Genomic DNA, 25,000 nt, shown 5'->3' with positions numbered 1-25,000 from the left:
GGAAGGGGGAGAGGTGGGCGAGGAGAGTGAGGTGGAGGGTGCAGAGAGTGGGGGGGAGAGCGTGAGAGAGGGAGAGGGTGGAGAGTGGGGGGGGGGGGAAGAGAGGGAGAGCAGGGGGCAGGGTTTGGTGGAAGAGACTCTACGACCTCTTCACACATCTGAAATACTCTTCACTCCCCCACCCTCCCTGCCTCTCCCCCCCGCCATCTCTCCCTGTGTCTCACTCCTCCCCACTACCCCCCCCCGCCTCTCGTCCCCTCCTCCCGCCACTGCCTCTGCCTCATTTCCCTCTTCCTCCCGCATTCTCCTCCTCCCATTTCCCCTCGCTCCCCCCCTCCTCAACCCTCCCCTCCCCCCCCCACCTTTCTCCTTCTCTCCTCCCTGCTCCCCTACTCTTTCCTCCCGCTCCCTTCCTCCTCTCCCCCTCCCCCCTCCCCCAGGCTCTCCTCACAGTGTGCCTCTCCTACATGGTGGGGATGATCGCATCTTTCCACGACACGGCCTCCGTCGTCATCGCTCTGGGGACCACCGTCGCCGTCTGTCTCGGCATCATCCTCTTCTCTCCAGCCAGGTAAGCATCCCCTCCCTCCCACCCCCCCCTCCCCCCCCTCCCCCCCCTCCTCTCCTCCCCCCCTCCCACCCCCCCACTCTTTTCTCCCCCTCCATCTCCTTCTCCCCCTCCTTCTCCATCTCCTCCCTCCCACTCCCACCCCCCCCCTCTTTCTCCCCCTCCATCTCCTCCCCCCCCCCCCCCCCTATAACATATAACAATTACAGCACGGAAACAGGCCATCTCGGCCCCTACAAGTCCGTGCCGAACAACTTTTTTTCCCTTAGTCCCACCTTCCTGCACTCATACCATAACCCTCCATTCCCTTCTCATCCATATGCCTCTCCAATTTATTTTTAAATGATACCAATGAACCTGCCGACACCACTTCCACTGGAAGTTCATTCCACACCGCTACCACTCTCTGAGTAAAGAAGTTCCCCCTCATGTTACCCCTAAACTTCTGTCCCTTAATTCTGAAGTCATGTCCTCTTGTTTGAATCTTCCCTATTCCCAAAGGGAAAAGCTTGTCCACATCAACTCTGTCTATCCCTCTCATCATTTTAAAGACCTCTATCAAGTCCCTCCTTAACCTTCTGCACTCCAGAGAATAAAGACCTAACTTATTCAAACCTATCCTTCTCCCCCTCCATCCCCCCCCCTCCCCCCCTCCCCACCTCCCTCCTCCTCCCTCCCCCTCCCCCCCCCCCCACCCCCTCCTACATCTCCCCCTCTACGACAAACTACCTCCCCCTCCCTGCTCACCACCGATCATAGAAACATAGAAGCAGGAGGAGGCCATTCGGCCCTTCGAGCCAGCACCGCCATTCATTGTGATCATGGCTGATCGTCCCCAATCAATAACCCGTGCCTGCCTTCTCCCCATATCCCTTGACTCCACCAGCCCCTAGAGCTCTATCCAACTCTCTCTTAAATCCATCCAGTGACTTGGCCTCCACTGCCCTCTGTGGCAGGGAATTCCACAAATTCACACAACTCTCTGGGTGAAAAAGTTTTTTCTCACCTCAGTCTTAAATGGCCTCCCCTTTATTCTAAGACTGTGTGGCCCCTGGTTCTGGACTCGCCCAACATTGGGAACATTTTTCCTGCATCTAGCTTGTCCAGTCCTTTTATAATTGTATATGTTTCTATAAGATACCCCCCCTCATCCTTCTAAACTCCAGTGAATACAAGCCTAGTCTTTTCAATCTTTCCTCATATGACAGTCCCGCCATCCCAGGGATCAATCTGGTGAACCTACGCTTGGATTGGATCAGCCCATCCAATCCCCCCCCCTCCACTCGGTCCATTCAGGCCGTGTTATCCCCTGGAGATGGGGTGATAGAGAACCCCCATCCCCCTCCGTAGAAACAGGCCCTTCGGCCCACCAAGTCCCTGCCAGCAATCAACCGGGCTTCTCCCACTTCGACACAAAATACTGGAGGAACTCAGCGGGACAGGCAGCATCTCTGGAGAGAAGGAATGGGTGACGTTTCAGTCCGAAGAAGGGTCTCAACCGGAAAAGGCACCCATTCCTTCTCTCCAGAGATGCTGCCTGACCAGCTAAGTTACTCCAGCATTTTGTGTTTATCTTTGGTGATGACAACCAGATTATTATCTGAATGGTGGCCGATTAGGAAAGGGGGAAATGCAACGAGACCTGTGTGTCACGGTACACCAGTCATTAAAAGTAGGCATGCAGGTGCAGCAGGCAGTGAAGAAGGCGAATGGTATGTTAGCATTCATAGCAAAAGGATTTGAGTACAGGAGCAGGGAGGTTCTACTGCAGTTGTACAGGGTCTTGGTGAGACCACACCTGGAGTATTGCATACAGTTTTGGTCTCCAAATCTGAGGAAAGACATTATTGCCGTAGAGGGAGTGCAGAGAAGGTTCACCAGACTGATTCCTGGGATGTCAGGACTTTCATATGAAGAAAAACTGGATAGACTCGGCTTGTACTCGCTAGAATTTAGAAGATTGAGGGGGGGATCTTATAGAAACTTACAAAATTCTTAAGGGGTTGGACAGGCTGGATGCAGGAAGATTGTTCCCGATGTTGGGGAAGTCCAGGACAAGGGGCCACAGTTTAAGGATAAGGGGGAAATCTTTTAGGACCGAGATGAGAAAAACTTTTTTCACACAGAGAGTGGTGAATCTGTGGAATTCTCTGCCACAGAGGGTAGTCGAGGCCACACAGTTCATTGGCTATATTTAAGAGGGAGTTAGATGTGGCCCTTGTGGCTAAAGGGATCAGGGGGTGTGGAGAGAAGGCAGGTACGGGATACTGGGTTGGATGATCAGCCATGATCATGTTGAATGTGATCGAAGGGCCGAATGGCCTCTACTCCTGCACCTATTGTCTATGTTTCAACCGGCATCTACAGTTCCTTCCTGAACATTGAGGCAGCATTTGTCAGGATAGTTCCGTTTTAAGTTTATTTTATTTAGAGATACGGCGCTGAAACAGGCCCTTCGGCCCATCGAGTCTGCACCGGCCACCGGTCACCTGCGCCCACTAACACCACCCTACACACACAGCAGGGACAATGTACAATTTTACCCAAGCCAAATTAACCTACAAACCCTCAAGTCTACGGAGTGTGGGAGGAAACCAGAGCACCCGGAGAAAACCCACCCGGTCACAGGGAGAACGTGCAAACTCCGTACATACAGCACCCGCGGTCAGGATCGAACCCGGGTCTCTGATGCTGTGAGGCAGCAACTCTACCGCTGCGCCACCAACATCTTATGGACATGTATGTACAAGTTGCAGGAGTGGAGGTATGGTTTGAGTGTTGTGTCTCTAACTGTCTCCCTCCCTTCATTCCTTTTCCTCCCTCTCTCCCTCCATCACACCTTCCTCTCTTCTCTCTCCTCCTCCTCCCCCTCCCCCTGCTCCTCTCCACCCTCTCCCCCCCTCCTCCTCCCCTCCCTACCACCCTCACCTCCCTCTCTCCTACCCCCCCTCTCCCTCGTCCTGCTCCCCCCCTTTCCCCCCTCCTCTCCCCCTCCTCCTCTACCCCCCACCGCTGCTCCTCTACACCCTCTCCTCTCCTCCTCCTCCCCTCCCCCCTCTCTCCTCCTCCTACCCCCTCCCTGCTCCTCTACCCCACCCCTCTCCTCCCTTTGTCCCTCTCTCCTCCTCTCCCCCTCTATCTCCCCCCTCTCCCTCCTCTCCCACCTCTCTCCCCCTCTCCTCCTCCTCTCCCCCCCTCCAGACACGTCTAGACCTCACCTACTGCTACAGTTTCCTGCTGGTTTTCTCCATCGTGGTCCTGATGTTTGGTTTTTTCTGCATCTTCTTCTACAGCCAAGTGCTGCAGGTTGTGTATGGCTGTCTGGGTGCCCTGCTCTTCTGTCTGGTGAGTCTCGCAGTCGTACGGAGCGCGCACACAGGCCCTTCGGCCCTCCCCTCTCCGCCCTGCCCCAAACGCCTGAGTAACACAGCATCAGGGACCAGGCAGCATCTGTCGATGGGCCAAATACTGCTCCTATCACCTATGTCTTTGTGACTCCTCAGCTAACAATGAACCATTCTACATTTTCCATGTCCTTCGTCCCATTCGATATCTCGTTTTCACAGCCCCTACTGTCTTTTTTTTTTTTTTTGTCTAGTTAAATGTAGTGTTGGTGTTTTTAATTCTGGTATTAAATGGTTGTAAGGGGGGGGGGGGGGGGGGGGGGGGGGGAACTGTTTAAAATCTCTTCCCTGTCCGGGAGACCCGACCTTTTCCCTGTTGGGTCTCCGTTGTCGTTGGGGCCTAGCACTGTGGAGCGGCCTCCAACCTGAACGACCCGGGGGCTCGGGAGACTGCGGAGCTGCGGACTACACCATCGTGGGGCTGGCCGGCCTCGGAGCGTGGGGAGCGGTGGTGACTCGCTGCTGCGACTCGACTCCTGGGGCTCGGGAGGCTCCAGCAACACAGCCGCAGGTCCGGTGGACTGTCGGGACATCGGGAGCTCGCGGGTCCGGGGGGAGAGAACGCTTCCCACAACGCGACTTCTCCAGCCCGTGTCGCGGGGTTGGAGCGACCCCGGAGCGGGGCCGTACATCGCCCCCCGCGGCTTCATGGCCGTGGGACATTACAGCGCCCGCCGGGGGCTCCAACACTGTGACTTTTAGACCGGGAGCAGGGCCGTAAATCGCCCGGCACGGCCTAAAATGGCCGTGGGACTTAGCATCGCCCGCCTGGGGCTTGGACATCAGGAGAGAAATGGAGAACAGGGGAGAGAAAATACTTTGCCTTCCATCACAGTGGGTTCACTGTGATGGATGTTTGTGTGAATTAAATTGTGTGTATGTGTGTAGGAAATTGTCTGTTTGTATGGCTGTGGAAACGGAATTTCGTTTGAGTCTCACTGAGGCACAAATGACAATAAATATTGTATGTATTACCCTTTCCTTATCTCTCGTGCCTCTCCCTCCCCCCCCCCCCCCCCCCCCGACTCTCATTCTGAAGGGTCTCAACCCGAAACGTCACCCAGTCCTTCTCTCCAGAGACACTGCCTGTCCCGCTGAGTTACTCCAGCATTTAGTGTCTACCGCTCCTTAGGATAGTATTCACTAGAATGTAGAAGGATGAGAGAGGATCTTGTAGAAACATATCAAATTATTTCGGGATTGCACAGGCGAGATGTAGGAGAAATGATCCCGATGTTGGGGGGGGGGGGGGGGGGAGTCCAGAACAGGGGGGTCGCACACAGTTTAAGAACAGGGGGGGGGGGTCGGGGGGGCCATTTAGGACTGAGCTGAGGAAAAACGTTTTCACCCAGAGGGATGTGAATCTGTGGAAATCTCTGCCTCAGAAGGCAGCGGAGGCTGATTCACTGGATGTTTTCAAGAGAGAGTTAGATTTAGCTCTTAGGGATAACGGAATCGAGGGATATGGGGAGAAGGCAGGAACGGGGGGGACTGATTGTGGATGATCAGCCACGATCACAGTGAATGGTGGGTGAATGGCCAACTCCTGCACCCGTTGCCTAATGCTTACCTCTCCCCCTTCCTTTGCAGTTCTTGGCTGTGGATATCCAGCTGGTTTTAGGCAAGAACCAGTTGAGCCTGAGCCCGGAGGAGTACATCTTCGCTGCCCTGGTCTTGTATCTGGACATTGTCAGCATCTTCACCTTCGTCTTGATGCTCGTGGGGAACTGTCGGAATTAGGAGCCGGAGGAGATCTCTCTCTCTCTCTCTCTCTCTCTCTCTGTCGGCCATGATGTGGGGGAGGGGGAGAGAGCGACCTGCCTCCCCTCCAGTCTCCCTGGCACCCGCTCTCCCTCGCGCCACCGTCTTGTAATAATAAAGTATTTTCCGTAACGCCCGCTGTGGACTGTGGGCGAGGGGAGCGGCAGGGTGGCACAGCGGGTGGAGCTGCTGCCTCACAGCGCCAGAGACCCGGGTTCCTCCCCGACCGCGGGTGCTGCCATAATTACAACCACCATCATAATGTTTCAGCCAAGTATGTTTCGCAACATGTCGAGGAATTTGATTTGCCGTTCAGTCGTACCAGCAACAAGCAACAGGACACACAAAACACATGTGAACATAAACATCCACCACAGCGACTCCTCCACATTCCTCACTGTGATGGAAGGCAAAAGAAAAGTCCCTTCTTTGTTCTCCCACGGGCGAGGGGCCTCGAACCTTCCGTTGACGGGACGATCTTGGCTCCCGTGGCCACCGGTTGGGCCCGCCCTCCGCGTCGGGGCGATCAAGTTCCCGCATCGGGGGGGATCTCAGCTCCCCCTCGCCGGGTGATCAGACCCCGGGTCAGCGCCGGTCGAACCTCCTGCGGCTTTGGAGCTTCCCGACATCAGTCTCTACCCGAGACTGCGAGATCCTCGACGTTGCAATCCGCAGGCCATGGTTGGAGCGTCGATCCCGGGCAGGGGACTCCCTTGTGCCCCGCGGTGGGGCTCAAGGTCAGCCTCGAGCGAGGCCGCCAGCTCCATGATGTTAGGCTGCAGAGCGACCGGACATACGATCCGGAAAACAGTCGCATCTCCGGCAGGGAAAGAGATTGAAAAACAATTCCCCCCCGACCCCCTCCCTCCCTCCCGCCCCCACATAAAACACACCCCGGAACATTAACACAAACTTCTAAAAAACAACTAAAAAGACAAAAAGACAGACAGACTGTGGGCGGGGCTGCCATAGCAGACGGCGCCAGGCGATCTGTACGGAGTTTGCACGTTTTCTCCGGGATCACCCATGTCCTCCCACCCTCCAAAGACGTGCGGGTTTGTAGGTTAATCGGCTTCTGTAAAATTGTAAATTATCCCCCAGTGTGTGAGTGTAGCACAGTGTGAGTGTGCGGGGATCGCTGGTCGGCACGGACATGGCGGGCCCAAGGGGACTGTTTCCGCGCTGGATCTCTACAGCAGGGTGGCACGGTGGCGCAGCGGTAGAGTTGCTGCCTCTCAGCGTCAGAGACCCACCCGGGTTCGATCCTGACAACGGGCGCAGTCTGTACGGAGTTTGCACCCAGATTGGACGGTGCCTCCACTCCCCCCATCCCTACCTCCTGCCCTTCCCTCCGCCCCTCCCTTCCCTGTCCCTTCCTCCCCCCCCACCCCCCGAGAAAATAAACCCCGCTTTAAAGAGAGGTCCTCCCCAACAAATGAAAAAAAACAATGATTTATAATCCTGCCAGACATCACCACACTGGGCGTGGAATCACCACCACGTCCAATACACCCTCTACAGCACAGTGCCCCACACACACACTGGAGCCCGAGTGGGAGGGGAGAGGTGGGGGATAAGGAGGGAAGAGGGGAGGGGGAGCAATGGGAGAGGGACGGGGTGGACGCACCATCCAATCTGACTGCAAACTCCGTACAGACAGCGCACTCTCTCTCCCCCACCCTCTCTCCCCCACCCTCTCTCCCCCACTCTCTCTCCCTCTCAAGAGAGCGAGGGGGAGATAGAGGGGGGAAATGGTAGGGAGGGAGGAGAGGGGGAAAGGGGAGAGAGAGGGGAGGGGGGAAAGGAGGGGGAGGAGGAGGAGGAGGAGGAGGGAGATGGAGGGAGGGAGAGATGGAAGGGGAGGTGGAGGGGGGGGGGGGGGTCACCACAGGGAGGTGAAGTTGAAGTGGACCTTGAGCAGGTACTTCATGCGGACCTGCGCCGGGTGATAAACCACGTACTCGTTGTAGTTCAGGGTGTAACCCCGCGGGTTCTCTACCCCCGTCTCCTGCACCGGACCCAGCGGCACCCCCACTCCATCCCTGCAGGGGAGAGACGGAGGGGGAGAGAGAGAGGGGGGAGAGAGAGAGGGGGGGGAAGAGAGAGAGGGGAGAGAGAGGGTGGGGGAGAAAGTGTGGGGGGGAGAGGGTGGAGGGAGGGAGCAAGAGAGGGGGCGAGAGATGGGGAGAGAAGAAGGGGAGAGGCGGAGAGGAGGGGAAGAGTGGGGAGAGAGACAGGGATACGGTGCAGTGGAGAGAGTGGGGGAAAGAGAGGGGGGGGAGAGGGTTAGAGGGAGGATGGGGAGAGAGGAAGGGGGAGAGAGAGGCGAAGAGAACATCAAAACATAAGAATAATTAAAAATAAACCTCATCCAACTTTAGAGGGCCCGTCACAGATGACGATCGCCCCTCCTCCACCGCCACCCATCCCTTCTCTCCAGAGATGCTGCCTGTCCCTCTGTGAGTTACTCCAGCACTTTGTGTCTTAGCTTCGATTTAAACCAGCATCTGCAGTTCTTTCCCACACATTTTGTTCTGTCGTTTCCCTACCTCCAGTGGCCCCCCCCCCCTCCCCGGGTACTTACAGACTGGCGCTGTTGCCCGCGGCAGGGGCAAGACGACCCAGCCCTTTGGTGCTGTGTTTGCCCGCGGGCAGTCGCGCAGCATCGGAGTCGGCCACGAGCAGCTCGTTACTCTCCCCGAGGGCAACCTGTAGATTTAGGCAATAGACAACAGACAATAGGTGACAATAGGCCATTCGGCCCCTCAGGCCAGCACCACCATTCAATGTGATCATGGCTGATCATCCCCAATCATACCCCATACCCCTGACTCCGCTATCTTTGAGAGCCCTATCTAGCTCTCTCTTGAAAGTATCCAGAGAACCCGCCTCCACCGACCTCTGAGGCAGAGAATTCCACAGACTCACCACTCTCTGTGAGAAAAAGTGTTTCCTCGTCTTCGTTCTAAATGGCTTACTCCTTATTCTTAAACTGTGTGGCCCCTGGTTCTACATTCCCCCAACATCGGGAACATGTTTCCTGCCTCTAGCGTGTCCAAACCCTTAACAATCTTATATGTTTCAATGAGATGCCCTCTCATCCTAATCTCCAGAGTGTACAAGCCCAGCCGCTCCATTCTCTCAGCATACGACAGTCCCGCCATCCCGGGAATTAACCTGGTGAACCTACCCTGCACTCCCTCGATAGCAAGAATGTCCTTCCTCAAATTAGGGACTTTCCTTTAGTTTAGTTCAGTTTACAGATACAGCACGAGAACAGGCCCTTCGGCCCACCGAGTCCGTGCCGGCCAGTGATCCCCGCACATTGACACTAAACTCCGGGGACAATTTTACATTTATACCAGGTCAATTAACCTACAAACCCGCACGTCTTTGGAGTGTGGGAGGAAACCGGAGCGCCCGGAGAAAACCCAGGCGGGTCACGGGGAGAAACATCGAAAATGGGTGTGGCAGGAGTAGGCCATTCGGCCCTTCGAGCCAGCACCACCATTCAATATGATCACGGCTGATCATCCCCAATCAGTATCCTGTTCCTGCCTTCTCCCCATGTCCTTTGATTCCGTTAGCCCCCAGAGCTAAATCTAACTCCAGTAAATTGGCCTCCACTGCTTTCTGTGGCTGAGAATTCCACAGATTCACAACTCTCTGGGTGAATATTCTTTTCCCCTCGTCTCAAGAATGTACAAGCTCCGTACAGACAGCAAGCACCCGTGGCCGGGATTGAACCCGGGACCTTGGCGCTGCGAGGCAGTGGCTCTACCCGCTGCGCCACCTAAAGTGGGGGTGGGTTACATACAGGCTGGGATCTACGCCAGCGTTCCTGGTGGGAGCCCTTACCTCACACAGCATGAGCAAGCCCACGTCGTGCTCTCGAGTCGCAAAGCAGTAGTTGGCACTCTTCGAAGACATGTCTGCAAAAGTATATTCCTTTGCCAAAACTGCAGGAGAAATAGAGTGCAGGGGAGAGAGGGGAGGGGGAGAGGGGAGATGAGAGGAGAAGAGAAGGGAGAGGGAGAGAGGGGGAGAGGGAGAGGAGGGAGAGGGGGGGGGGGAGGGGGGGGGGGGGGAGGGGAGGGGGGGGGGAGGGGGAGGGGGGGGGAGGGGGAGGGGGAGGGGGAGGGGGAGGAGAGGGAGGAGGGAGGGGGGGAGAGGGAGAGAGGGGGAGGGAGGGGGAGAGAGAGAGAGAGAGGGAGAGGGAGAGAGGGAGAGGGAGAGGGGGAGAGGGAGAGGGAGAGGGAGAGGGAGAGAGATAACTGAGATCTTCAAAGGAGTAGTCAAGATGAACTGTCCCCGTGCCTTATTTTTTTAATTTATATCTGCTTTTAATTCAAGCAAAAACAAACATACACAGTAACACAATAAAAAAACGGCCTATATTTGGGCAGTTTACAAACAAGCAGTTATTAAATTAAAATAACGTTATCCTCATCAGGGGGGGGGGGGGGGGGGGGGGGGGGGGGGGGGGGGTAGTTCTCTGCCCTGGATCACCTCCTGCCCCACCCACCCACCTGATCACACACTCACCATGTATCCGGTGACGGGAGCCTCCGGGGGGGCGATCCGTAACCCCTGCTTCAAGATGCCCACCCAGTTGGTTAATCGGGAGCCATGCCACAGTAACTGCCTAGGAGAGGTGGAGAGAGAGAACGTGTGAGAGAGGGAGGGAGAGAGCGATAATGTGAGAGAAAGAGAGGGGAAGAGAGATAGATAGAGAGATAGTGATAGATAGAGATAGAGATAGAGAGAGAGATAGATAGAGATAGAGACTTGAGGAGCAGCCCCTCCAGATATTCACAGATACCCCCCCCCGATAGAGAAAGTAAGTACGTACGTTCATTGGCCAAGTATTCACATACAAGGAATTTGCCTTGGTGCTCCGCCCACAAGTGACAACATGACACATACAGTGACAGTTACGAGTGTCTCAGAAAAACACTAAACATTAATAATGATAAAACACTAATAATAATGAAGGGGCTGAGAGAGAGAGAGACGGGCCTACCTGTTAGTCATGTCAGTGCGGAAATCCTCCACTTCCCCCTCCCTCGCCACATGGAAGACTTCGAGAAGCTTCATCTTGTAGTCGTTGTGCGTGGGGGCGTGCGTGGACTGGAGGTATTTGTTGATCATCTGTGTGGGGGGGATCGCGGGGGGGGGGGGGGAGGGGGGAGACAGTACGGTTCAAACAGAGGGCTTGAGCACGCTGCCCTTCACCAGTAAAGCCGGCGTGGGAAGCAACCGCAGACACTGGCTTCACAAGACACAAAACAAGCTGCAGCAACTCAGCGGGACAGGCAGCGTCTATGGACGATAGACAACAGGTGCAGGAGGAGGCCATTCGGCCCCTCGAGCCAGCACCGCCATTCACTGTGACCATATCATGGCTGCTCATCCACAATCAGTATCAAGTTCCTGCCTTCTCCCCATAATCCCCTGACTCCGCTATTTTTAAGAGCTCCATCTTACTCTCTCTTGAAAGCATCCAGAGAAACGGCCTCTGAGGCAGAGAATTCCACAGACTCACAACTCTTTGGGTGAAAAAGTGTTTCCTCGTCTCTGTTCTAAATGGACGACCCCTTATTCTTTAACTGTGGCCCCTGGTTCTGGACTCCCCCAACATCGGGAACATGTTTCCTGCCTCTGGCGTGTCCAATCCCTCAATAATCTTATATGTTTCAATAAGATCCTCCTCATACTTCTAAATTCCAGATAATCTCTCCCCAAGGGTATCGGGGATTTGGGGAAAAAGCTGGAACGGGGTACTGATTAGGGATGATCAGCCATGATCATACTGAATGGCGGTGCTGGCTCGAAGGTCCGAATGGCCTACTCCTGCACCTATTGTCTATTTTTCTACATTTAAATGACATTGAAACATTCAGAATAGTGAAAGGCTTGGATAGAGTGGATGTGGAGAGGATGTTTCCACTAGTGGGAGAGTCTAGGACTAGAGGTCACAGCCTCAGAATTAAAGGACGTTCTTTTAGGATGGAGACAAGGAGAAATGTCTTTATCCAGAGGGTGGTGAAGATTTAATGTGGAAATCTTTGCCACAGACGGCTGTGGAGGCAGTCAGTGGATATTTTGAAGGCAGAGACAGATAGATTGTTGATTAGTGCGGGTGTCAGGGGTTACGGGGAGAAGGCAGGAGAATGGGGTTGGGAGAGAGAGATAGATCAGCCGTGATTGAATGGCGGAGTAGACCTGATGGGCCGAACGGCCTAATTCCCCTCCTATCACTTATGACGCTATGAGAGGTTGGGGCAGGCTGGGACTCTACTCCCTGGAGCACAGGAAGCTGAGGGGTGATCTTATAGAGGTGAATATAATCATAAGGGGAATAGATAGGGTGAATCCACAGATGAGAGGAGGGGAGGAGAGGTGGTGTTACCTGACTCTGGGGAGTGGCGTGTGATGGGAGGCGGCTGGGTGGGGGCAGGGGGCGGGGGGGGGGGGGGGGGGGGGGGGGGGGGGGGAGGAGCAGGGACTGACCTGGAAGTGTGTAGACTGGTGTTCCAGGGGCTGGAGGCTGCATTGCAGGGCCCGGTACTGTCTGTCCAGAGGGTTCTCGTCTCCCACCAGCTCCGAACGCACCACGCTGATCGCCACCTCAATCTCACTGAGAGCCTGCAACGGCCAAGGGTCCAGGGACAGAGGGGAACAGTGGGAGGTGGTGCCCACGAGGAGGGGGGGGGGGGGGAGAGAGGGGGAGAGGGAGGGAAGGAGAGAGAGGAAGAGGGAGAGAGGGGAGAAGGGAGGGAGGGAGAGGGAGAAGGGGATAAAGAGAGAGAGGGGGGAGGGAGAGTGAGAGGGGGGGAGGGGTGGGGAGAGAGGGGTGGGAGGAGAGGGGGAGGGGAGGGATGCCCGAGGGTGGGAGGGGGAGGGGTGGGAGGGGGGAGGGGTGGGGAGAGAGGGGGAGAAGGGGGGAAGGGGAGAGAGGGGGGAGGGGGGGGAGAGAGGGGGGAGGGGTGGGAGAGAGGGGGGGAGGGGTGGAGAGAGGGGGAGGGGTGGGAGAGAGGGGGAGGGGGGGGGGGAGGAGAGGGGGGGAGGGGAGGAGAGGGGAGGGGAGGAGGGGGGGGGGGGGAGAGGGGGGAGGGGTGGGGAGAGGGGGAAGGATGGAAGAGGGTGGGGGGGAGGCGGGGAGAGGGGAGAGAGGGGTGGGAGGGCAGAGGTGAGAGAGAGAGGGGGAGGGGTGGGGGGAGAGGGGGGGATGGGAGGGAGAGGGGAGGGGGGGGGGAGAGAGGGGGTGGGAGAGGAGGGGGGGAGGGGTGGGAGAGAGAGGGGGAGGGGATGGGCGGTGGAGAGGGGAGAGGGGGAGGAGGTGGAGTGGGAGTGGGAGGAGAAGGGAGGGAGGGGAGAGGTCAGAAGAGTGCAAAGGGAGCAGGGGTCGGAGGTCGAGAGCGGGGGGGAGGGCAGGGGTCGGAGAGGGGTCGAAGGTTACCTCCAGAAGGCTGATTTTCTCCTGTAGTTCCTTCTTGCTGCGGATCAGCGGTGGAGGTCTTCAACCTGTGGGGTAGGGGGGTGAGGTGACGGGGGGGGGGGGGGGGGATTAGTGAGGGAAGAGACGGCCCGTCGGCAGGGTACCCCCTCCCCCCCCCCGTCTCTGCCCCAGTTCCCACCGTTATATTCCCTCCCTCACCCTCCCCTCTTCCCCCCTCTCCCTCCGTCCTCCCATTCCCTTCCCTCCACATTACCCCCCAGTCCCTCCTCACCTCCCCCTTGCGCGCGTGTGTGTGTGTGTGGGGAGTGTGCATGCGTGTGTGGGTATACATGTATACAATGACATTCCCCCCCCCCCCCCGCCCCTCTATTCCCTCTGCTCTCTCTTCCCCCACCTCCCCCTCCATAAACCTCTGGTCCAAGGAGCGGCATCCACTCTCCGGGGTGGGGGAGTTGTTGGAAGCCCACTCTGTCCCTTTTCTCCGGGGAAGGGGGGGGGGCGGGGAACTTTCACGAGGGCGCGCAGTGTCCCCAGATCGCGCCCTGCTCCTGTTTTCCGGAGGAAACATTCCCTGGAGCACGCGATGCCCCCCCCCCCCCATTATCCAGGGGAAATGCCCCCGGGATCGCGCTGTGTTCCTGATATCCGGGGGGGAACAGCGCGGTGGCGTAGCGGGTAGAGTTGCTGCCTCACAGCGCCAGAGAACCAGGTTCGATCCTGGCCACGGGTACTGTCTGCACGGAGTTTGCATGTTCTCCCCGTGACCTGTATGGGTTTTCTCCGGGTGCTCCGGTTTCCTCCCACACTCTCCACTAAGACGTACATAGTTAATCGGCTCGGCATCAATGTCAATTGTCCCTTATGTGTGTTGTGTGTAGGATAACGCAGGGATCGCTGGTCGGCACGGACTCGGTGGGCCGAAGGGCCTGTTTCCGAGCTGTATCTCCAAACTAAACTAAGTTGTGTGTTTTGCCCCCCCGCTCTCTAGGGGGAATGATCCCGGCGTCATCTGTGACACCCCAACCCCCCCGTCCAGGGTCGGCCCTCACCCAAAGTCGTGGGGGATGCGGGTGTAGAACTCGTTGCAGGCCTCCAGCAGCGGCCGGCCCAACACATTCCCCTTCAGGCAGTCCTCAATCTTACGCAGGGAACTGTAGCCCGCCCGGATCTGGTCAGCCGTCAGCTTCCCTGCCAGGGGGGAGAGAGAGGGGAGAGAAAGATGAAGTGAGAGAGACGGGGAGACGGAGAAAGAGAAAGATGGAGAGAGAAAGAGGGAGAGAGAGACGTGGAGAGGGACGGAGAAAATGGGAGAAGGAGGGATAGAGAGAGAGATGGAGAGGGAGAAAGATGGTGAGAGAGAGAGAGAGACAGAGAGAGAGAGAGAGATGGAGGGACAGATTGAGAGAGAGAAAGAGGGGGAGAAAGAGAGAGATAGAGGGTGAAGAAAGAGGTAACCTGCAAATTGACCTTTTGGGAATCCTGCACCAGAACCGCCTCGTCCTTTTTGCACCTCCGACCCATTAGGAAGAAGTGAAATGCAATGGGTGGGCAGTGAAGGGGAACGGGAGGGGTCCGTGGAAGAGAGGGGGAAGGGTGGGGAGTGAAGGGGAGGGTCCATCGGGAGTGAAGGGGGAAGTGTGGGGAGGGGTGTGGATAGGGTCTCCTCCCCGCCCCCCCCCCTCACTCACCCAGGGGGGCTTTCCTGGTGTCGTACTTCATCTGCAGCATGGTCTCCTCCATGGCGCGGATGTCACAGATCAGGGCCACCAGCTCCTGCAGCCGCTGGTCCAACTTCGAATCCACCTCCGCCGCCCCCTCCTCACGCCCCGCTCCCTCCTCCTGCAAAACACAGGCACCGTCGTTAGCTGCCCCATACTCTGCGTCAGCTCGTGTAGCCCCCCCCAGCCCCCCCCCACCCCCCCTCCCCCACCCCACCCCCTCTGTCCCCCGCCCCGCCCCCCACCTGCAAAAGAGAGCACCGCCCAGCTCACCCACCCACCCCCCTTCACCTCTTCGCCTTCTGCTCACCCCCCCTCTCCCGCCCCCTGTTTCTCCATCAGCTCCCCCGCCCCCCCCCCCCCCCCCCCCCGGCTCCAACCCCGCCACCCACCCCCCCCCTGCCCCCGCCACTCTCTGTCTGCGTGGAGGTTGCACGCTCTTCCCTTGACTCCTGTGGACGCAGCACAGACCGGCACACAAACCGACCTCCCTCCCATCGACTCCATCTGCACCTCACGCTGCCTTGGCAAGGCCAGCGGCATCATCAATGTAATGTTAAAATTGTACAAGGCATTGGTGAGACCAATTCTGGAGTATGGTGTACAATTTTGGTCGCCCAATTATAGGAAGGATGTCAACAAAATAGAGAGAGCACAGAGGAGATTTACTAGAATGTTGCCTGGGTTTCAACAACTAAGTTACAGAGAAAGGTTGAATAAGTTAGGTCTTTATTCTCTGGAGCGCAGAAGGTTAAAGGGGGACTTGATAGAGGTCTTTAAAATGATGAGAGGGATAGACAGAGTTGATGTGGACAAGCTTTTCCCTTTGAGAATAGGGAGGATTCAAACAAGGGGACATGACTTCAGAATGAAGGGACAGAAGTTTAGGGGTAACATGAGGGGGGACTTCTTTACTTTGAGAGTGGTAGCGGTGTGGAATGAGCTTCCAGTGGAAGTGGTGGAGGCAGGTTCATTGGTATCATTTAAAAATAAATTGGATAGGCATATGGATGAGAAGGGAATGGAGGGTTATGGTATGAGTGCAGGCAGGTGGGACTAAGGGGAAAAAAAAATTTGTTCTGCACGGACTTGTAGGGCCGAGATGGCCTGTTTCCGTGCTGTAATTGTTATATGTTATATGGTTATCAAGTACAATGGATTCCCTCTTCCTCTTCCTCTCCCTCTTCCCCCCTCTCCCATCATGCCCCGTATCTGAGGAAGGGTGTGCCGGCTCTGGGGAGGGTCCAGAGGAGGTTCACAAGAATGTTCCCAGGAATGAGTGGGTTAACATACGATGAGCGTTTGACGGCACTGGGCCTGTACTCACTGGAGTTTAGAAGGATGAGGTGGGGACCTCATTGAAACGTGCAGAATAGTGAAAGGACTGGACAGAGTGGATGTGGAGAGGATGTTTCCACTAGTGGGAGAGTCTAGGGCCAGAGGGCACAGCCTCAGAATTAAAGGACGTTCTTTTAGGAAGCAGATGAGGAGGAATTTCTTTAGTCAGAGGGTGGTGAATCTGTGGAATTCTCTGCCACAGACGGACAAGTCAGTGGATATTTTTAAGGCAGACATAAGATAGTTTCTTGATTAGTGTGGATGTCAGGGGTTATGGGGAGGAGGCATCATATTTCGCTTGGGCAGTTTGCACCCCAGCCAGTTCCCGCCCCACCCTCACGTCAGTCTGAAGAAGGGTCTCATAGAAACATAGAAATTAGGTGCAGGTGTAGGCCATTCGGCCCTTCGAGCCTGCACCGCCATTTAATATGATCATGGCTGATCATTCAACTCAGTATCCCGTACCTGCCTTCTCTCCATACCCCCTGATCCCCTTAGCCACAAGGGCCACATCTAACTCCCTCTTAAATATAGCCAATGAACTGGCCTCAACTACCGTCTGTGGCAGAGAGTTCCAGAGATTCACCACTCTCTGCGTGAAAAAAGTTCTTCTCATCTCGGTTTTAAAGGATTTTCCCCTTATCCTTAAGCTGTGACCCCTTGTCCTGGACTTCCCCAACATCGGGAACAATCTTCCTGCATCTAGCCTGTCCAACCCCTTAAGTATTTTGTAAGTTTCTATAAGATCCCCTCTCAATCTCCTAACTTCTAGAGAGTATAAACCAAGTCTATCCAGTCTTTCTTCATAAGACAGTCCTGACATCCCAGGAATCAGTCTGGTGAACCTTCTCTGCACTCCCTCTATGGCAATAATGTCCTATGTCTCGACCCGAAACGTCACCTATTTCCTTTGCTCCATGGATGCTGCCTCACCCGCTGAGATTCTCCATCATTTTTGTCTACCTACAATGACCACACTGGGTGGGTAGCTAAGGGGGCGTGCGAGGGGGGGGCATTGAGGAGACCTCGCAAGCGGGGACATTGAAGGGGCGTGCACCCGTCAGATAATCACCTGCTTCCCGGTGGAATCCCCGCTGTAATCCAACGTCAACATGTCGTACTTGCCAGCCACCTTCTCGAAGTACTCTCGGTCGGCCCACTCATTCTTCGTCTTGTCGGCAAACCTGGTGTCCGGAGAGGAGGGGACAGGTCAGTGTGCGACGGGACGGGACAGGACGGGGCGGGACGGAGGGGGGCTTCACCAATAGTTGTCTATTCACAACTCTCTGGGCGAAAATGTTTTCCCTCATCTCAGTCCTAATTGGCCGACCCCTTATTCTTAAACTGTGTGTGGCCCCTGGTTCTGGACTCCCCCAACATCGGGAACATGTTTCCTGCCTCTAGCGTGTCCAAGCCCCTTAAGAATTGTATGTGTTGCTATGAAATCCCCTCTCATCCTTCTAAACGAGCAGAGTGTACAAGCCCAGCCGCTCCATTCTCTCAGCATGTGACAGTCCCGCCACCCCGGGAATTAACCTGGTGAACCTACGCTGGGCTCCCTCAATAGCAAGGATGTCCTTCCTCAAATTAGGGGACCAAAACTGCACACGATACTCCAGGCATGGTCTCACTAGGGCTCTGTACTTGACTCCTCGTTCGGGCCAGTGCGGAGAGTGCTCCCACTTCTCCCCGTCCCTGACCCTGACCCTGTCCCCGGGAGCGCGCGCGTGTGAGACGGGACGGTGGCGGCGGGAGCTTCACCCCGTGCCTGACCCCGCGCATGACCGCTTCCACCCACTTTTTCTCGAAGATGTCCTTGGCTTTCTGCAGGTCGGGTCCGCACGGGATTAGATTATTCTGCCCCACTTTGCCCACTGTAAAGGAAGGTGGATACCTCATTAACTCCAGCTTCACCATCAACAATCGTCCCACAACCCCGTCCTGCTTGATATCTTTCCCCTCTCCCCCCCCTCCATCGACCCTTGTTCATTGGTTCTAGGAGCAGAATTAGGCCATTCGGCCCATTGAGTCTACTGGTTCATAGGTAACACCCCTATACCATTAATACCCCCCTCACTCAAGTCCCTTGTTACTCCGCTCTCTCCTATTAATAACCCCCCCCCCCCCCCCTACTGATCCGCTTTATCCTGTTCATACCCCTGTGTTTCAAAATTAATCAAAATAAAACTGGTACCAAAACCAGAATGGATTATTTTTGGCATGTCGGAAGGCAACCCTGAACTAAACGTGTTTCAGAAGAATTTATTCAATTACGGGCTAATAATGGGAAAAAAGCTTATACTTAAAATTCTGGAAAAATGCGCCCACACCAACAATAAAAATGTGGATATCAAATATGTTTGAAACATTACATCTGGAAGAGATGAGATTCCTCTTAGCAGGTAAAGCAGACCAATTCCAAAAGACGTGGTCTATGTTTCTGGACCTATTACAAGTATGAGGTGCAATAGTAATTTTTAAAAATAAATAATTAAATAAATGGTATCAGGACCTGGTAACGGGAGGTAAAACAACAAAAACAGACTTGGTTGGTAGTCCCCTTTCTGCGGAGTTTAATGTTATAATAGAGCGATTGTTCCTATTTTCTTTTTCTTTCTTTTCTAGGGTCTACTTTCTCACTTTACTTCCTTCTCTAACTTCTTTTCTAAGGGGCTTTCTTTTCCCAACACTCTTGCACTTCACGACTCTTGCGCACTTTCTTTACTTTCTTTACTTCTATCTTTTTCTTAAAGCTCCAAAAAAAATGAAGCGGTACAAAAAATGTATTAAGATATATGTGTTGTGTAGTATTGTAATTTACCGTACTTCTAATACAAATAAAAAATTAAAAAAAATAAAAAAAAAATAAAAACCTCCTGTGTACCATTAATACCTCCTCCATCGACCCCCGTTTACCCCATCTATTCCCTTAATACCCCTCGGTCTAGTCCAGGGATGGGGAACCTTCTAGGCCATTAAGTGCAGCCTGAATCCAAACTATGTAGAACAAATCCTTTTATTCTTATTAATATGTTTTTGTTTGTCTTTTATTATTTTTATTTTAATCTTAAAATGAACGTATTTAAAATACCAAAGAGTAAAAGGATTCAACAAAATAATCCTATATCTAATTGGAGTTTCTTGGATGCGGCCTTGTTACAGCTAACTTAATGCGGCCTTCCAACAGGAAAAGGTTCCCCATCCCTGGTCTAGTCCCTTGTCAACCATTGCTCTCTGGTTTCTTGCGCAGAGACCGGCCCCTCACCTACGTCCACAACCCCTCACCTCCGCCCCCCGACCGGTCACCTCCGTACACGACCCCTCACCTCCGCACCGACCCCTCACCCCCGACCCCTCACCGTCTCATCCCCGAAGAAGGCCAATGGCATTTTGGCCTTCAGAGAGAGAGGATTTGAGTTTAGGGGTAAGGGAGGTCCTTCTGCAGTTGTACAGGGCACCGGTGAGACCACACCTGGAGCATTGTGTGCAGTTTTGGTCTCTAAACTTGAGGAAGGACATTCTTGCTATTGAGGGAGTGCAGCGTAGGTTCACCAGGTTAATTCCCGGGATGGCGGGACTGACATATGATGAAAGAATGGAGCGACTGGGCTTGTATTCACTGGAATTTAGGATGAGAGAGGATCTTATAGAAACATGTAAAATTCTCAAGAGGTTGGACAGGCTAGATGCAGGAGAAATGTTCCCGATGTTGAGGGAATCCAGAAACAGGGGTCACACAGTGAATAAGGGAAGGGGTTGGCCATTTAGGACTGAGATGAGGAAAAACTTTTTCACCCATTCTCTGCCACAGAAGGCAGCGGAAGCCAATTCACTGGATGTTTTCAAGAGAGAGTCAGATTTAGCTTTTAGCGCTAACGGAATCAAGGTATATGGGGAGAAAGCAGGAAAGGGGAACTGATTCCGGATGATCAGCCATTTTCATATCATGATCACAGTGAGACCTGGGTGTCCTTATACACTAGTCACTGAAAGTTGGCGTGCAGGTACAGCAGCCAGTGAAGAAAGCTAATGGAATGGTGGCCTTCATAACAAGAGGATCTCAGTATAGGAGTAAAGAGTTTCTTCTGCAGTTGTATAGGGCTCTGGTGAGACCACATCTGGAGTACTGTGTACAGTTTTGGTCTCCTAATTTAAGGAAGGACATCCTTGTGATTGAGGCAGTGCAGCGTGGATGGATGGATTTAAGAGAGAGTGAGATAGAGCTCTAGGGGCTAGTGGAATCAAGGGATATGGGGAGAAGGCAGGCGCGGGTTATTGATTGGGGACGATCAGCCATGATCATAATGAATGGCGGGTGGCTGGCTCGAAAGGGCTTCTCCTGCACCTATTTTTCTATGTTTCTATGCACCCCTCATCCCCTTACACCCTTCCTCTCGCCCATCCACTTCACCCCCTGACCTCTGCCCTCGTCCCATCCCCTCACCCCCCGCTCTGCCCCCTGCCCCCTGACCTCTGCCCCAGCGCATCCAGACGCTGTATCCCCGGGCCTCGTTGTCTTGTAGCAGCTGAATGATGTAAAACTTGTTGTTGTTGAACTGCAGGTTCGTCTGGTTTTTGGGAAAAAAAGAAAATCACATTTATTAGATCATTTACAGTAGGTAGACAAAAAAATGCTGGAGGAACTCAGCAGGTGAGGCAGCATCTATGGAGCGAAGGAATAGGTGACGTTTCGGGTCGAGACCCTCATAATCATACTTTAGTAGCCAAGTATGTTTGGCAACATACAAGGAATTTGACAATGTACAATAGACAATAGGTGCAGGAGTAGAGGCCATTCGGCCCTTCGAGCCAGCAACTAGAGGCCATTCGACCCATTCAATGTTATCATGGCTGATCATCCACAATCAGTACCCCGTTCCTGCCTTCTCCCCATATCCCCTGACTCCGCTATCTTTAATTTTATTTGCCACACAGTCACAGTCACAGAGACACACAGCCACAGAGACACACAGACAGTCAAAGAATTACAGGGACATAGTCACGAAGCATGGAAACAGGCCCTTCGGCCCAACTTTCCCACACCGGCCAACATGCCCCGTCTACACTAGTCCCACCTGCCTGCGTTTGGCCCATATCCTTCTAAGCTTGACCTATCCATGTACCTGTCTAAATGTTTCTGAAACATTGGGATAGTATTTGCCTCAACTACCTCCTCTGGCAGCTCGTTCCACACACCCACCACCCTCTGTGTGGAAAAGTTACCCCTCAGGTTCCTAGTAAATCTTTCCCCCCTCACCTTAAACCTGTGTCCTCTGGTCCTCGATTCCCCTACTCTGGGCAAGAGACTCTGTGCATCTACCCGATCTATTCCTCTCATGATTTTGTACACCTCTATAAGATCACCCCTCATCCTCCTGTGCTCCAAGGAATAGAGACCCAGCCCTGCTCAACCTCTCCCAGTAGCTCAGAGCCTCTAGCCTAACAGGGGGAGGGGGGGTGAGTGTAGACCCTGGAGGAAGGTGTAGGGGTCTTACCTGGTTGAGGAGCGCGTCGTAAACATCGTCCCCTTCACAGTAGACGTGTGCCTGTGGGGGGGGGGGGAGGTCAGAAGGGGGTGCCAAGACATCACTTTCCCGGGCCGTGTCCCCAACACAGTTTATGATACCCACTCATTCCCCCCCCCCCCTGCCATTCAGGTCCTCCATTCCCATCTCCCCTCACGGTACGTCGAGGAAACCCTTCCCTCCCCCCACTCACGTCGACCCTCTTCTCAGTTCCCGTCCCGTGACGGGGGGGGGGTGGAAGTGTCTGGTAATGTTGCTCCCCCCCCATCACCCCTATGGTGGCGCAGCGGTAGAGTCGCCGCCTCACAGCGCCGGAGACCCGGGTTCTATCCCGACTGCGGGTGTTGTCTGTACGGAGTTTGCACGTTCTCCCCGTGACCGCGTGGGTTTTCTCCGGGAATTGTTCTGGGCGTTTAGTTTAGGTGACTTTAGAGATACAGCACGGTAAAGGGCCCTTCAGCCCACAGAGTACCTGCTGACCATCGATTCTCACACACTAACACTATCCTACACCCACTAGGGACATTTTTGTTACAATTTCACCGAACCAATTAACCTACAAGCCCGCACGTCTTTGGAATATGGGAGGAAAGTGAAGATCTCGGAGATAACCCAGGTTTCTGGCGCTGTAGGGGAACAACTCTACCACTGCGCCTAAGAGAATGAATCCAGGAATGAGTGGGTTGACATATGATGAGCGTTTGACGGCACTGGGCCTGTACTCGCTGGAGTTTAGAAGAATGAAGGGAGACCTCATTGAAACTTACCGAATAGTGAAAGGCCTGGATAGAGTGGATGTGGAGGGGATGTTTCCACTAGTGGGAGAGTCCAGGACTAGAGGGCACAGTCTCAGAATTAAAGGACGTTCCTTTAGGAAGGGGATGAGGAGGAATTTCTTTAGTCAGAGGGCGGTGAATCTGTGGGATTCTTTGCCAAAGACGGCTGTGGAGGCCAAGTCAGTGGATTTATTTAAGGCAGAGATAGATAGATTATTGATTAGTCCGGGTGGTTACAGGTTACGGGGAGAAGGCAGGAGAATGGGGTTGGGAGGGAGAGATAGATCAGCCATGATTGAATGGCAGAGTAGACTAGATGGGCAGAATGGCCTAAGTCTGCTGCTATCACTTGTGAAGTTTGTAAGTTGAGCCGAACTTTGTCAGCCTTGTGAGGGAGTGGAGGCGGTGGTGTGGTTTCTTGGCCGTTGTTGCGATGTGGCTGGGGTCAGTGTTCAGGGTCTCTGCCCAACTTCCCCTGCGCCCCCTCCCTCTCAAAACCCCCCCCCCCCCCCCCCCCCCCCACACCCTGTGTCCGTACCTTGCCCTGCTTCTCCCGGCATTCCGTGTCCAGGGCAGCCTTCCCCTGGACCACCAGGGTCCTCACCGTACCTGCAGTACCTGGGAAGAGTGTACAGGTTAGTTTAATGCCACATGTACCGAGCGAGGTACAGTGAAAAGCTTCTGCTGCCTGCTAAGCGGGCAGCGGGAAGGCAGCACATGTCGTGTTTGACTCAGCCACCAAGCACGACATCCGGAGGCTGCAGCGAATCCTTCGATCAACCGAGAGGGTTGTCGGCTGCAACCTTCCCTCCATTGACGAACTGTACACTGCAAATGGCCGGGAAGCGAGCGGGCAAGATCATCTCTGACCCCCTCTCTCACCCTGGCCACAAACTCTTTGAATCACTTCCCTCTGGAAGGCAACTCCGGACTGTCAAAGCTGCCACAGCACAGACATAAAAACAGCTTTAACAAATAGCTATCTCTCCTTTATTCTTCTGGTCTCTACCCAGACTTCATTTTCTTTCTTTTCTCGTTTTCTATTTCTCACTTTCTGATATCACACACTTCTCTATTTATTTTGATTCTTTTCCTGTCTCCTTTTTATTGTTAAAATAAAAAAATAAAAAATAGGAAGCTGTACATGAACTGGATGGATTTAAGAGAGAGTGAGATAGAGCTCTAGGGGCTGGTGGAATCAAGGGATATGGGGAGAAGGCAGGCACGGGTTATTGATTGGGGACGATCAGCCATGATCACAATGAATGGCGGTGCTGGCTCGAAGGCCTCCTCCTGCACCTATTTTCTATGTTTCTATGAATGGCGGTGCTGGCTCGAATGGGCTCCTCCTGCACCTATTTTTCGATGTTTCTATGCCCCCCTCATCCCCTTACACCCTTCCTCACGCCCATCCACTTCACCCCCTGACCTCTGCCGCTGCCCCCTGCCCCCTGACCTCTGCCCCAGCGCATCCAGACGCTGTATCGCCGGGCCTCGTTGTCTTGTAGCAGCTGAATGATGTAAAACTTGTTGTTGTTGTTGAACTGCAGGTCAGCTAACCAGATATCACACACGGCTAACCTGCTAACCAGATATCCCACACTTCTCTATTTATTTTGATTCTTTTTCTGTCTCCTTTTTTATTGTTAAAATAAAAAATAAGAAGCTGTACATGAACTGTACCATGCCAATATATACTAGGTATCTATGGTACCATATTATTGTACTTACTTCTAATAAAATGACATGACTTCAGAATTAAGGGACAGAAGTTTAGGGGTAATATGAGGGGGAACTTCTTTACGCAGAGAGTGGTGGCGGTGTGGAATGAGCTCCCAGTGGAAGTGGTGGAGGCAGGTTCATTGGTATCATTTAAAAATAAATTGGATAGGCATATGGATGAGAAGGGAATGGAGGGTTATGGTACGAGTGCAGGCAGGGGGGACTAAGGGGAAAACAATTTGTTCGGCATGGACTTGGAGGGCCGAGATGGCCTGTTTTCCGTGCTGTAATTGTTATATGTTATATGTTATATGTTAAAATAAAAATATTTTCCTCCACGAGTAGTTGCTCTACTCAATAACCAAAAGTCTGTAGCCTCCTTTTGCTCTGGTATTTTATTTCACTCACTTGTTTAAACTATAATGTTTTAGTCTTAATTGTTTACTGTATGTCGTGTTGTTACTTGCGGGCGGAGCACCAAGGCAAATTCCTTGTATGTGAATACTTGGCCAATAAACTTATTCATTCATTCATACTTTCATTCATTTGATTACAATCGAGCCGTCTGTAGTGATAAGGGAATAATGCATAATGAAACATGATTTTGGAATAACGTTTTAGTGCAAGGTAAAGCCAGTAAAGTCCGATCAAGGATAGTCCACGAGGGTCACCAATGAGGTGGATAGTAGTTCAGGACCCGCTCTCTGGTTGTGGGTGGGACGGTTC

The 25,000-nt window shown here is 53.8% G+C and overlaps 2 protein-coding genes across 2 annotated transcripts in view; one reads left to right on the top strand and one right to left on the bottom strand.

Moving 5' to 3' along the window:
* si:ch211-284o19.8 (protein lifeguard 1) overlaps window positions 1-5,804 on the top strand; it is an 11,890-nt gene extending 6,086 nt beyond the window's left edge. The window contains exons 4-6 of the mRNA XM_055631497.1: window positions 441-561; window positions 3,762-3,913; window positions 5,563-5,804. Of these exons, the coding sequence (XP_055487472.1) occupies window positions 441-561; window positions 3,762-3,913; window positions 5,563-5,712 (423 nt within the window). The 3' untranslated portion in view covers window positions 5,713-5,804. The remainder of the gene's footprint in view (window positions 1-440; window positions 562-3,761; window positions 3,914-5,562) is intronic.
* Window positions 5,805-7,533: 1,729 nt separating this feature from the next.
* parp2 (poly (ADP-ribose) polymerase 2) lies at window positions 7,534-24,107 on the bottom strand (the record flags this gene model as incomplete). The annotated part of the gene is given in 16 exon segments (XM_055631498.1): window positions 7,534-7,775; window positions 8,318-8,442; window positions 9,592-9,672; window positions 9,674-9,692; window positions 10,271-10,378; window positions 10,757-10,884; window positions 12,247-12,381; window positions 13,196-13,253; window positions 14,239-14,383; window positions 14,884-15,034; window positions 17,324-17,435; window positions 18,050-18,125; window positions 20,723-20,819; window positions 21,747-21,797; window positions 23,091-23,170; window positions 23,982-24,107. Coding segments are annotated over 16 exon segments (1,652 nt in total), but the record flags the coding sequence as incomplete, so codon positions are not given.
* Between the last annotated feature and the right edge of the window lie 893 nt (window positions 24,108-25,000).

This window comes from Leucoraja erinacea, unplaced genomic scaffold (genome assembly GCF_028641065.1).
Source record: "Leucoraja erinacea ecotype New England unplaced genomic scaffold, Leri_hhj_1 Leri_780S, whole genome shotgun sequence".
NCBI classification, from domain to species: Eukaryota; Metazoa; Chordata; class Chondrichthyes; order Rajiformes; family Rajidae; genus Leucoraja; species Leucoraja erinaceus.
The sequence above is the reverse complement of the archived record's forward strand: the minus strand, read 5'-3'. Positions and strand labels throughout refer to the sequence as shown.